The sequence below is a fragment of the Drosophila gunungcola genome, unplaced genomic scaffold (assembly GCF_025200985.1).
Source record: "Drosophila gunungcola strain Sukarami unplaced genomic scaffold, Dgunungcola_SK_2 000106F, whole genome shotgun sequence".
Classification (NCBI taxonomy): Eukaryota; Metazoa; Arthropoda; class Insecta; order Diptera; family Drosophilidae; genus Drosophila; species Drosophila gunungcola.
This window is the reverse complement of record NW_026453268.1, coordinates 185,464-198,105: the sequence shown is the minus strand read 5'-3', so window position 1 is coordinate 198,105 and position 12,642 is coordinate 185,464. Positions and strand designations below refer to the sequence as shown.

Below are 12,642 nucleotides of genomic sequence, written 5' to 3'. Positions count from 1 at the left end.
AACTCAGGCTTTTGTTGTTGCTTTGTTTGGGTCAAAACAATTGCAACTAACAAAGCCAACGGAATACTCGAGATACTCTTCCGCAAGAATGATACAATGGTGTATTCGGCTGTTGCAAGAAGTATTTAAAGGTGAGGAACGCATTTTAATTTAAGTTTAAACATAATTAAGATAATAAATATACATAAAAGGGAGAGCTCTCTTATAACTTAAGTATTAATATTGTTTTAAATTCAAAAGAAATTAAATTTAAGTGGACAATTTAGCAGAAGGAAACAACTAAGCTCAGTTTGCTATTTTACTTGTCTCTCTTCAGTATTACAAAGTCCAGCAATTCCTGATCTGCTAGCTGCGAGGTACCCACTTCCGCACATGCTTCGGCACAGAAAGAGCCAGCGACATGTGCACCCACTTAGGGACGACTTCCTCTCCAGGACGACCCCATCTATATCTATATCTAAATCTACCCAGGCCCCAGACAGTTGATCTGTCTTTCAGCTCATTGTTATTGGGAGTTTGATGCACCTCCGGTCCAGGATGCTGTGTCTGCCCAGTTCCCCTTTTCATTGGTCATTGGCCAGGTCCTTTTGTGTTTTTGGACCTCTCGGCCATTAAGTTTCATAATTTGCCAAGGCTGACTCCCTAAGGCTGACGGCTATTATCGATAAGTGAAAGAGAAGCTTTGTAGAACTATATCTTAAAGCAATTATTTGATTGACCTAAATGCAACAATTAAACGTAAGTTTCAAAATAACAAAGCTCAATTAATTGGCCCTTATGGTTTTATGCTGTTCCGATTTGTAAGTCATTAATATTAAAACGTAAACATTTAGAGTAAGAATTTCCTTAACTCTTAGAACTGCATGCAACATTTTTGACACCCAATTAAATTTTTATTCGAAAGAGATTAAGTAAGCTTAAATACAAACCCTTTAAAACAAACATTATTTTGATTTCGTGTTTATTTTTTAAAATATTTTTTTGGATAAATCAACATAATTACAAAAACACAAATTGTTTAAATTAAAAAGTAAATAAATTTGCTTTATTAATGGTTTTATGCAAACGAAAATGGTTGATAACTCTAAAGAGCACATTTAGTGGTTATAATTTTCTAAGCTCCTTAAACTGCATACAAAATGATGATACACAAAAGCTTTTTGTCTGAAACATATTTGATTTGGTAAAAATTTGAATGCTGATTTAAGGTGTTTAATTTAAAAAATAATTTGTTATTACAATTTTTTAGATTGTTGAATAATTGTCGGTAGACAATTATAATTGAAAATTCTAGTATCAATTAAAGCACGGTTTCCCAGATACGAGTTTTTTAATAATTGCAGCATTTTTTACATTTAGTCTGATTACTTTTCGCTTGATTTGTATGCAATTGTTAGTTTAATGATTCATTCAAAAGTTTCGGCATCATTACTTTGACGTTTTTGCGTCTGTTTCTTTGCAAAGTCAAACAGCTCTCCTCGTCAACAATATCGCCGTCATTATCATCGTAGACGCTGGCAATTTTGCTGACTCGGCGCGATTGAAAGTGGTTATGGCCAGCTTTAAATGATCCCCCAAACTTACCAGCACCTAAAGCTTTTTGCAGTCTATGGTCATTTTAATGTTATCTAATTTTTTTTTGTACACAGGGAATTTGGTAAGCTGAATTAAATATATCGTAAGTTAAATCAGATGAAACCTTTCAAAGGAAGAGTTTTAAGAATTTTGTTTTTTAGGTTATTATAACAATTAATATTAATCTACTACGATATCAACGAATTTTTTATGTGCTTCTCTTTTCTTGGCTGTCATGGGCCATTGGAAGCAATTTGCTTTGTTTTGTCCAGTTTGTTTCGATTCGTTTCGGTTTCGGTTTCAGTTTCAGTTCGGCATCGTTTTTCTTGCTCATTTTGCTTAAGCGAATTAAATGTACCGAAAGTGAGAAATGGTCATGGAGACGACCGTTCCCGCATCCTTCACGCGATCGTCATTATAATGAGCGCCAATTATATTTATATACGTCTATATATATTCCAGTTAATGGAATCCTATTGTGGACCATTTCCCATCCGCCCCGTTGGCGATTTCTTTGTCAAATTGCACAGACGCAAGCATAATTTGTTTTCAAATGTTTATTTACTTTTTGGGGCGAATGAGAGTGCGTGGGCCTGTAATTGCTCGATGGGGTTGCATAACACCATTTGTGGTGTCTGCTCGCTGAAGATGATAACGATGTGATGCCTGATGTCCAATGTACTTCCCTCGTAATAGACAGAGAAAGCATAGCGGAAACCTAAAGCCTTAATAGGAAGTCGTTGGAAATGGAACGCCAAATCTTTGGTGCCGAATCAAATGCATAATCGACCGAAGTGTAGCTCTAAAAATATTTAAAAGGCATTTAAATCATATTGGGGTATTTTCTTTATATAACAAACAGGTGTATTTTATTTTCTACCAGAATATATGAGTTCTTATCAGTGATATGATTGTTAAATTGCTTCTTGTGGGACTTATAATAATTTGATAATTTTATATTTTTAATAGCCGTTTCACTTCCTTTTTTTACCTTAACTTATCCAGGTAAAAGCTATAATTTAACAAATGCCTTTATAACAATCCATTTTTTACATTCTAATAAAAAAAACATTCAAAATATATCAATTTTTAAGTTGCAACCTACTAATTTAGCATACTGTAAATCAACTTTCCTTTTATATAATTTTTTCATGCTTTTGTTCCCTTACCCAAAAAAATATTTTTTTTACACAAGTTTTTTTGATTATTTATTTTTTATCTTTAAATTTAACTTTTGTTTTAGTCAATATAATGCAAATCTATTCATAATCTGGCCAAAAGTGACCCTTAGTAAATTAAATCAATTTCCAGAGGTATCCAGTTTCCTAGATTTTGCTATTCTTCGCCATGTTAAACACACTTCAGTGCCATTATCCACAGCAACCTTGTTCAACAAATTTTCTGCATCAGATACCTGTCCAAATATTGTTTTCATTGTTTCGCCCGGCACTCGCAATCGCAATCGCATTTCTGCCCTCGGGATTGGAACCCTTTGACATTTTCCAAAAATGTTGTGAAATTTTTTCGCTTAGCCCGAGAAACAGCTTCCATCTGCGACTTCACCTGAATTCCGCTTTTCATAGCCAGTTACCCAGTTACCCAGTTGGACATAGTTCAATGCCGAATCATTCGCCTTTCCTGGGGCTCCGTGTTTTTCGCCTCGGCACTGAGCCAAATTCCCCAGCAGAGCCACATTCCAATGCTAATTCTAATTAAGCGCATTTGATGAAGTAAACGTGTCCCGAGTTTTTACTTCATAAAGAAGGCAACAAAAATCCGAAACGAAACCGAACTGAAACTAAAGAATGGTGGAAGGGACGGGAAAACCGGGAAAGCGGGAAAGCGGAAAAGCGGAACAGTGGGAAAAAGGAAAAGCGCAGAGGGTTGAGCTCACAGATAAAATTTCAACGCGCGCTCATTAAAAACTTTTGAAACGGCAATAAAAAAAAAAAAACAAAAACAACAATAGGGGCTGAAGATGAATAAATAAAATGAAATGTGTACGAGAGGCGAATAGCGGAGGAAAATTCATTGTCATTGTCAAAATAAATTTTTCTTTTGAAATCCATTAAAGGTTTCATTTGAAGCGAAATTGTTAGAAAAGTGCAAACGGCAAGCAAAAAATTCAGTCTGAAAAAAGGAAACACACAGTGCCAAGGCAAACCGAACCGCAGATGAAGGAAAGAAGTGGCCGGAAAAAATTGAAATTATTACAAAACTTTTGTGATTATCTCGAAGGCCCCTGCCGCGACCATGTCCTTTGCCCCGGACCTCTCCAATCAGCCCTCGTCCCGCGAAACTGGCCAGAAAAAAGTCAACTTTGTTTCGCCCAATAACTGTCAATGCGGCAAGCGTTTGGGCGTGGCCATTCGCTCAATTGCCCGGACAATTGTTGCGCCAATACGCCAAATCACCAAATGTTGCCCCAATCTAGCCAAAACAGGAAATTCCTGCAAGGACACAGATTATAAATGGTAATTAAAGATTCAAGGGTCGGCACCAAACGTTAATCCGAAATAAGGGTCGAGGATGCATCCTTTAGCTAAAATTATTATATTATACAAATTAAAATTATAAATGTTGAGCGAAAAATAAATGTATTAATTAAAATTGAAATCGTATTGCCAATGAGCCTAAACTTATTTTTCTTACATAATCTTACAATCACAAGCGCACTTAAAACATGTACCCCTTTCTGCCCTGCAAACTTCTACAAAAATTATTTTATTATACAAACTAAAATTACAAAATTATTATATTTTCTCACACTGAAAATAGAAATCGGAATTGCCAATGACCAAAATCTTATATATCTTATATAATCTTATAATCACAAGCGCACATAAAATGTACACCGACAAAATATATATATATATTATATATACATATATATATTATATACATATATATAATTTATATATATGATATATATATATATATATAATACCTTACCACTAGTAAATAGGAAATTTTTACCTAATAAATATTATTTTTTTACTTAATAAATATTATTAATAAGTTATGATGTTTGCGACCCACCTGAGCAAGTAATTTACTTTTTTTGTGCAAAGGGCCTAGAATGTTTTATAAAATGAGAGTAAAGCATTTATCCCGTAAGCCTGATATTTTCTATTAGGCTTACTTAAAGTTCATGCAATATTCAGTTTTATTTTGGTAAATTCATTGGATATAATTAAAAAAATAATATTATTATGTTGGTTTTAAATACAAGCAATTAAACGTCAAGCATTTCAAAATTGATGGTGGATGATAATTTATTTATTTTCTGAGTTGCCAGTTGAACTCATTGATTTTTCGAACGAGGAACTTGATGATATAAAAATCAACAGTTGGGCCGAAATGCGATCGAAGTGAAACGCGGATCAGCCTGCTTACTCTAATTAGTCATCGCACTGGAATTGGCTGAAACTAGGTGATAAACCTATTAGCGGATGCGTGGCATAAATCGTTGGATACAAATCTTTAATAAACAGCTGGCCGGTGGTGGGTGTCGCAAGCGGGGACCCAGTGTCGTAATGCCATAATACCCTGTGGCAAGGCTGTGGAGAAAGCTGAATGGCCTTGCCGCCTGTCGGTCGACCTCCCCTCACCCCACCCTTCCGTATTTCCAAAAAATTGGGGGTGCGGCAAGACGAGCCACTTAATATAGAGATTTATGCTAATCAAGCAAAAAGTATTTGCCGACGAGAGGGGTCTCAGCTCGCCTTCGACTTCGTCATCGCAGTGGCTTAAATGGAATGGAATTGAGGGAAGTGGAGTGAAGTGGGGTAAAGTGGTGGCCTCGTCACACTAAATGAAAGTGAAAATTCTTATGTAATATGCTAATATTTTTTGCCGCGCCTTGGATTTGAATTTTTGCTGTGTGGATTACGAGAGATTTTTATAATTTTAGATTTATGGAAAGAGGCTGCTGAAGAAAGCGACGACGCAGAGGAACTCAGAGAAGTTTTGAGCTGTTGTTATTATCTTCTGAATGCTTTTGTTGCTGTCATCTAATAATCGACAACGAAATTTCCAGAGATTTTTAGCTGGATTTGTTTTTATTTCAAGAGATGCGGAGGGGGGGAAGGCGAAGAAGAAATTATCGTATTTTTGTTTATTTGTTTCGGTTTCTTGGGCCCTGATTTATTCACAATTTGCCGTGTTTGTGCGCAAACTAATTAATTTACATTTAAATGTGCGTGTAAATGGAAAGTTTTATACTTTATGGCCGGGCTCTTGTTTATAAATACATTTATGTGATTTTTTCGTTAATAATTTATGGAGCCACATAATTTGGGATTAGATAATAAAAAAAAAAAACTGTAGTATCTGCATCGCCGTAGATTCGTATTTGTGTTCCGATTATGGCTGCGTATTAAAAATCAATTAATCTGGAGAGAAAACCTTCATTATGCTAATAGCATAGAGTGGAGCGAAACACGACAATTGATAAATGAGGCAGCGAGTAGGTGAAATGAAAACAAAAGCCATGAATTAATTGAACACATTTTTAATGCCGAATAATCCGGCGAACAAGTTATTTATCCATGTGCGACGCAGCGGAGAATGTATTTAATTAACGGCTTAGAAAAAATTAAATCATGACGAAAACCAACCAATGGCTAAAGTTTGACCAGCCAATGTAATTTTTCTCCGGCAATTTTGATAAGCCTATTAAACAATTATTAAAAGCTTTTTAATGTTGTTAGTTTTGTTTAAAAATATTTTCATAGCAAGTATTTTTTTTAAACAAACAAAACTATGTGTGGTTTGTTTACTTTACGAACCTATTAGCCCGTTTCCAAGTATTATTGCTACCTTTTCCGCATGTGATAGGTAAAGGTCAACGGTATAACAAAAAATTCAAAAACTTAAAGAATGTAGCTTTTGCATTTTTAAATTTTCTCCATTTAATCTGACGTTCTCTTAAGTTTTTTAAGGTAAAGCTGTGTTTTTGCGACAATAAAAATGTTTTCGTCGTTGTTAAAAGTACATTTTGATTGGCAAATGTAAACAACCAGTTATTGTAGCCCGCATAAAATAAGTTTAATTGTTTGCATTCCAACTAGTAATCCTTTTTTAGTAACTATGGTGAGCTTACTCTGACATTAGTCCTGAAAAGAGCATTCTCAGGTAAGCCAATTTTCAATTCGCATTTTAGTGTTCCGCCAAATAGTCCGTAGATAATGTCAACACAACTAACGTTCGGTTTTTCAAATAATTTACTTAATTTAATTTAGCGTCCGCTTGCATTAAGCAATCGCATGAATTTGATTTTAACATTGAGCTGTCCGCAGCGCACATGCATTTTAAATGGATTGAATAAATAAATTAGGCAGAAGGGCAAACAAATCACTTGGGTTGGCCGCTTTTCCGATAAATGGTCGTCAGTAGGGATTATTGCAGCAGCAGTTCTTGATGAGGGCGTGTTCGTAGCAGGATTTGGCATACAGCAGCGAGCAGTCGTAGTACAAACACTGGGGCGGTCGCAGTTGGGGGCCGGCGGAGGCTGCGGGTGGCGCCAAATTGAATAAAATTAATAAATGCAGGCGATTAAAAGCGTGCATGAATAATGTCGCCAAACGGCTTTGGGCCAAAGTCCTTGATTAATTACCTGGAAAATCGCAGCAACAGGCGTCGTGGACCATCTTGTGGGAGCAGTACGTGTACACCGACGAGTCGCACAGCGGGCAGCCTGGCTGCTGCTGCGGCGGTCCGTAGCCCTGCCCCAGTCCCTGTCCCGGATATCCCGTAGCTCCAGGTCCGGATCCGGGGCCCAGTCCGGGTCCTATTCCCGGCCCGAATCCAGACCCGCCTCCGAAGGCGGGGCCCAGGCCATTGCCAAAGTTCTGGCCACCAAACTGACGAGCTACACGGAATTTTGGAATGAAAAATTTGGAATTTAATATTAAGCTCACAGGTCATTTATAGAACACAAATAGGACTCTTGTAAAACAAAATATTTTCCATCGCAATTCAAATATTGTAGTATATAGCCCTGGCATTATTTAATTATATATATGATATGATATATACATATGATATTTATATATATATATGTCATTTTTATATATATCATACCATATGATGTTCCTTAACCTTTTATACAGTTCGTTTCTTAATGGAAAGCTTTTTTATTTTTTCTATATTCATTCAAACAAAACCACCTCTGAACGAGGTAAACAAGTCGTGACGATCGCACCTTCAACATACAAAATATCTAATACCAAATTTTGTGACGAAAAATCAATAAGCATTCGACTAAATAAATACACTTTTTAAATGTTCCCATTCGGACCGCTTCATCCAGGTCTTTTGCCTACAAAGGCATTTTTTTCTCAGCGTTACCTCTCGATCACTTCACTTACTGTCATCCATAGGATATGTCATCATACAGTATCGAGTCATTAGTACGTAGTCTATATCGATTCAAAGTAGATTCTTTAAACACCAATAAACTAAAAAAAATCTATAAGCCTATACTGATTAATAAATTACAACCCTTTTTTGTGTCATTCAAAATGCTCGCGTCGACCGATTAATCCGATTAGTTGCGCTGACAGTTTTTAATGTGTTGTTTATTATGAAACAGGGCATTAGTTTTTATATATAAAAATAAAATAGCTAATAATCTTTTGAAATTAAAATAATAAAATTTGAAATGTGTGAAAAAAAACTTTATTAATAAACTAAAATAAAATTTAAGGCTTAACATAAAAAAATTAACCAAATTAAGGAAACACTAAATGCTCATTTCTGAAAATAAGAATTTAAGGTGTAATATGGTAACACGTGTTGTTCAAAACGTGTTATTGTCTGTTATTCTGAATGAAAATAACGAAAAAATTTGAACTTCGAATTTGTAATCTTTAATGATCTAGTGATTGATGATATTTTTCCCTTTTTGTATCTTAAATAAAAAGTATATAACATAAAATATTCGGTGGTTAGTATAAAAAATATAGACTTGTCTGCATTTTATTGCACTATTCTCAACTTAAGTCCGAACACCAAATATAAAGCTCAAAGATGAACTTTTTCAGTGATAAATATGTTTATATCAAAAATAGAGTTAAGTAAAAATAATGCAAGTAAATGAATAAAAAAATTGTATGAGTTGGTTTATCTCATCAGAAGATAAACTTTTTTTTTTTTTCCGGCAGGTATGGTAATAGCTTACGGTGTTTTTTTCCACCTACTCACCTGCAGTTTCCTGTTTCGCTGTGACCAAGACAATTGCCACCAGCACGAGCAGTAGCACGTGGTCCACACTGCGTATGCGCAACATCAGTGATTTCATCGTAGAGCTGTCCTTCTACAAAACAATCGAGTGCCGAGTGATGATGATGCTGATGCTGGGACTGCCGTCCGTCGACTGCAACAAAGGAAACCTTTATAGAGCCACGATCGAGTGGCGATCGACGAGGCTTTCGATTTCAACTTGTGACAAATTCATATATAATTTGATTTGACATTTGATGGCTCTTCAGGCAGCACGACAACAAAGCCAAATGACACGACAGTTGATGCTCAGATCTCGGATTTCAGCTTTCCAGCACACCCAACGAAAAAATAAGAAAGAAAGAAGTTGAGTGAGACTCTAACGAAAGTTACGGGGGCCGTGATGTGAAGTGAACCAAATCGAAGCAGCCCATGCCGATGCCGATGCTGGGGTTTTATTTGTATTTTTATTGTTCGATTGTTCGATTAGTCTGACAAGTTGATTGGCAAAACTCAGCCGAAAACTCCCACGCAGTCAGATTCAAATTTCTGACGGTTGACACATTTCTCGATTGGCAGCGAAGCCTCGCCACCTGCAGCTGCAACCTTTTCAACTTTTACTTTTCCACTCCATCTTCTGCTGTTAATTGCTCCGTCTGCCGCCGTCCCAAGTTATTTTCCCAGAGACGCGGAAGCGCTTATGTAAAATTAATAAGACATAAAATAAATTTCGAATTATGCGCATAAAACAAACATCAAAATTGATTTTTGTTGGTGTTTTTTTTTTTGTTTTTTTTTAGTTCGGTTCGGTTCGGAGCTTCATTTGTTAATCGTTTAAAGCGAAACACGGAAAGCAAAGTAAAAGTGTTTCATTTTGATTGAGTCCGAGTTGCTAATTGATTTCTGGCCATTATGCTAATGGGTTGGGTTCAGAAATCACATTCTAGGAGGTGAGATGATCTCCACCCAATCTCGAACTCAATCTGAAGCTGAAGCTGAAGCTGAATGTGAATCGGCATCCCCATCCACTTTCTCCTGCAATGAGCTCGAAAGGCGAAAGTCCCTTTACCGCTGGCTCACTCAAAACTGCCGAAATGGCTCCCAAATGTAATTTCATTTAATTAACTGGCCCCGACAGCTGCTTCTGGCCAGTGAATTGAGCCCGGTTTGAGCCTGGTCAAGCGCAATTTGAATGCAGCAGACGAAAGCGAGCAAGAATTGCTCCCCCCAGGCCCTTGGAAAACAAATATGAAATGTTCATTTACATTTACATATACATTTTCATTTTCATTTTGATTTTATTTTCATTTTGATTTCCATTTGCATTTGCAACTGACTCGACTGAGTATCTGTCGGTACGTGTATCTCGTTATGTGCTCGTCGTCGCTCTGCGTTGATTATCTTGTAAATTTGTTGCACGTTTCTGATGCAAATCCGCTTGTCATGTCTACTCCACTACACACTATACACGCTGCACACAAAAAATTACACAAGTGATGTCATCACCTGCTGCAGATGCTGATGGCGATGAAGATGGAGATACAAAGATACAAATGCATACTTGTAGATAACAAGATGGATGGACCGCCCTCTATTTGGATCTCACGCACGCAAATGTCACAACTTTATTGCGGGAAAAGTAACAAGGTTAATCAGTAAGCCAGACAGCTTTCTCAAGCCCTTCCATTTTGTGTCTGTATTTTGGGGTGTACGCAGAAAAAATGCAACTTAGTTCGGCCAGTTTGGAATTCACTTAACATAGAGGTGACGACGGTAATTTGTGAAATGGTTATACCATTTGCTTATTTGATGGAAAATTTTGGATCAACTTTTTATTACCCCCTTTAGGGGAATAAAATACCTTTCTAAACACTATTTTAGCACCTTTATAATTAAGCATATAACATTGTTTCAGCTTGGCCATATTCTGTATTTGTATCCGCTTCCATATCTCAAATGCATCTAGGGTCATGCATCTCAAGTTGTAAGCTTAGCTTCTCCTACCCCAAAAACAATAGAAACAACAGAACAATGCGAAACCCTCTGCGCTGAACAGTGGATGCACTAGAGAATAAATATATAAATATAAAATTATCTATTTATATAAAGAACGCATTTTCAATTATTATACAATAATTTATTGTTATGATTGGTACCATTTTATAAATAATATTAAGCCTTTCAAATCTACCAAATGTTTTTTTATAAGTTTTTATGCTCGAATAATATTATATTCTGATGAAGATTGTCTACAAATAAAGCGGCTTATTATATATTTATGAATTACATCTGAACCTATAACAATATTTGGCTGCACTTATTTTCGTGTGTCCTTCTATTGTTATTTAATTTTTATTTATAAAAGTCCCAACATTGCGGTTTATTTGTAAAAGACCACTTAATTTATATGTTAATGAATTTATGACTTTGTACATATTTGGCAAAATGTTTCATACCTGGTTTGTAAAAAATAAACACATTTCTATATATGGTTGTCGGTCGGCAGAAAATTTTTTTTTTGTTGTTTTATGCAAACTAATAAAGGAATGGAATAGTGAAAATAAATTTCTGACTATTAAATGCACAATGTTATATTCAACATTAAAAATAAATATTAAGCCATATTATTAAATACCATTAATAATAAATTGCATAATTTTTTGATATTAAATATTAAATAGTTTCTATGTGATTTAAAAGTATTTGGGTTAAGTTTTCAATATATGAAAATCAAAGCGAAAATTATTTAAATTGAGTGTCAAATATTTGTATTTACTAGGTTTTTCACAAGTGTATAACGTTTTTGTTTTGTTTTTTATCTTAAAAAACTGTGTAGTAGTGAATATTAACATTAGTTAAAATATAAATACTTTTTGTTTAAGGCGGAACCAGTGTGCGCTTGCGATCGAGCATACGTGCGCGTATCTGATAGATACATGTGACGTAACCGCCTGCGAGACATTACTTTTACCACGCACGTCATCGCCATCGCGCCATCCCTCTCCCTCGCGCCGCAGCTTATGTATTGGACTTCGTTTCGCTGGAATTTATCTCACTCTCTCTCGTTTTGTATCTTTAAGTTCGTCTTTTGGGTAAACAGGTCAGTTCTGCTTCTTATGGTGGCTTGTGCGGCCACTTTCCAGCCCGCGACGAGTGACCTCAATTAAACGCCCGCCACGCCCAGATACCGCACCTGTACCGCCCCCCTTTCACCGCTCACCATCCCCCCTTCACCGACTACCTGTTACCACCTTCGATTGCTCGCCCATTGTCGACTGACCACAAAAATTAATGCCGCAACTGAAATTCCCTTCTGGCCACTGCCGATGGGCGGATTGGGAAAGGGGGTACTCGGGGGCGTGTCGCCGGGGCATATGCAAAATTAAACTCGTAAACAATGCACGCCGATGAAATGGCCATCGAAAACCCATTTGGTTTTGTTTAAAATATGTATTTTATTTGTGGGTGCTTTGATTTATATGCGGGCTAATAACCAATTGGCTTCCACCGAAAATGCAATGGGAACAAGTCATAACTTCCGCACGCAAAATTTTATATTTTAGAGTGTGAATAGAGATTAGTTAGTATCTGAGTATCTGGGTAATATATAAATATAATCAGAGTATATAGAGTCCACAAGCTTTTAGAAATCTGGCACTTGATTAATTAAGCTATAAAACATAAGCTACAAAAACTGGTCAAACACTGGTTAAGCAAAACGAAGTAAATTCAAGTGTTTTGTATTCAATTTAAATAGTTTCCCTTTGATTTTTATCCATTGCAGTTTTAAGATATTTTAAATATGAACATATCACAAAATTGTTAAATATTTATTTTGATTTA

The 12,642-nt window shown here is 36.0% G+C and overlaps 1 protein-coding gene across 1 annotated transcript; it reads right to left on the bottom strand.

Moving 5' to 3' along the window:
- Positions 1 to 6,600: 6,600 nt before the first annotated feature.
- Positions 6,601 to 9,078, bottom strand: LOC128265263 (uncharacterized). The gene is made up of 3 exons (XM_053001145.1): positions 8,782 to 9,078; positions 7,193 to 7,447; positions 6,601 to 7,087 (listed from the first exon to the last, which is right to left on the bottom strand). The coding sequence occupies exons 1-3, from the start codon at positions 8,876 to 8,878 to the stop codon at positions 6,966 to 6,968; spliced, it is 474 nt and encodes a 157-aa protein (XP_052857105.1). The 5' UTR covers positions 8,879 to 9,078; the 3' UTR covers positions 6,601 to 6,965.
- Positions 9,079 to 12,642: the final 3,564 nt, after the last annotated feature.

Coding starts and splice junctions, on each gene's coding strand:
- LOC128265263 (XM_053001145.1), bottom strand. CDS start 8,878: ATGAAATCACTGATGTTGCGCATACGCAGTGTGGACCACGTGCTACTG. Junction 7,448..8,781: donor AGCGAAACAGGAAACTGCAG/GTGAGTAGGTGG, acceptor AATTCCGTGTAG/CTCGTCAGTTTGGTGGCCAG. Junction 7,088..7,192: donor CTGTTGCTGCGATTTTCCAG/GTAATTAATCAA, acceptor CGCCACCCGCAG/CCTCCGCCGGCCCCCAACTG.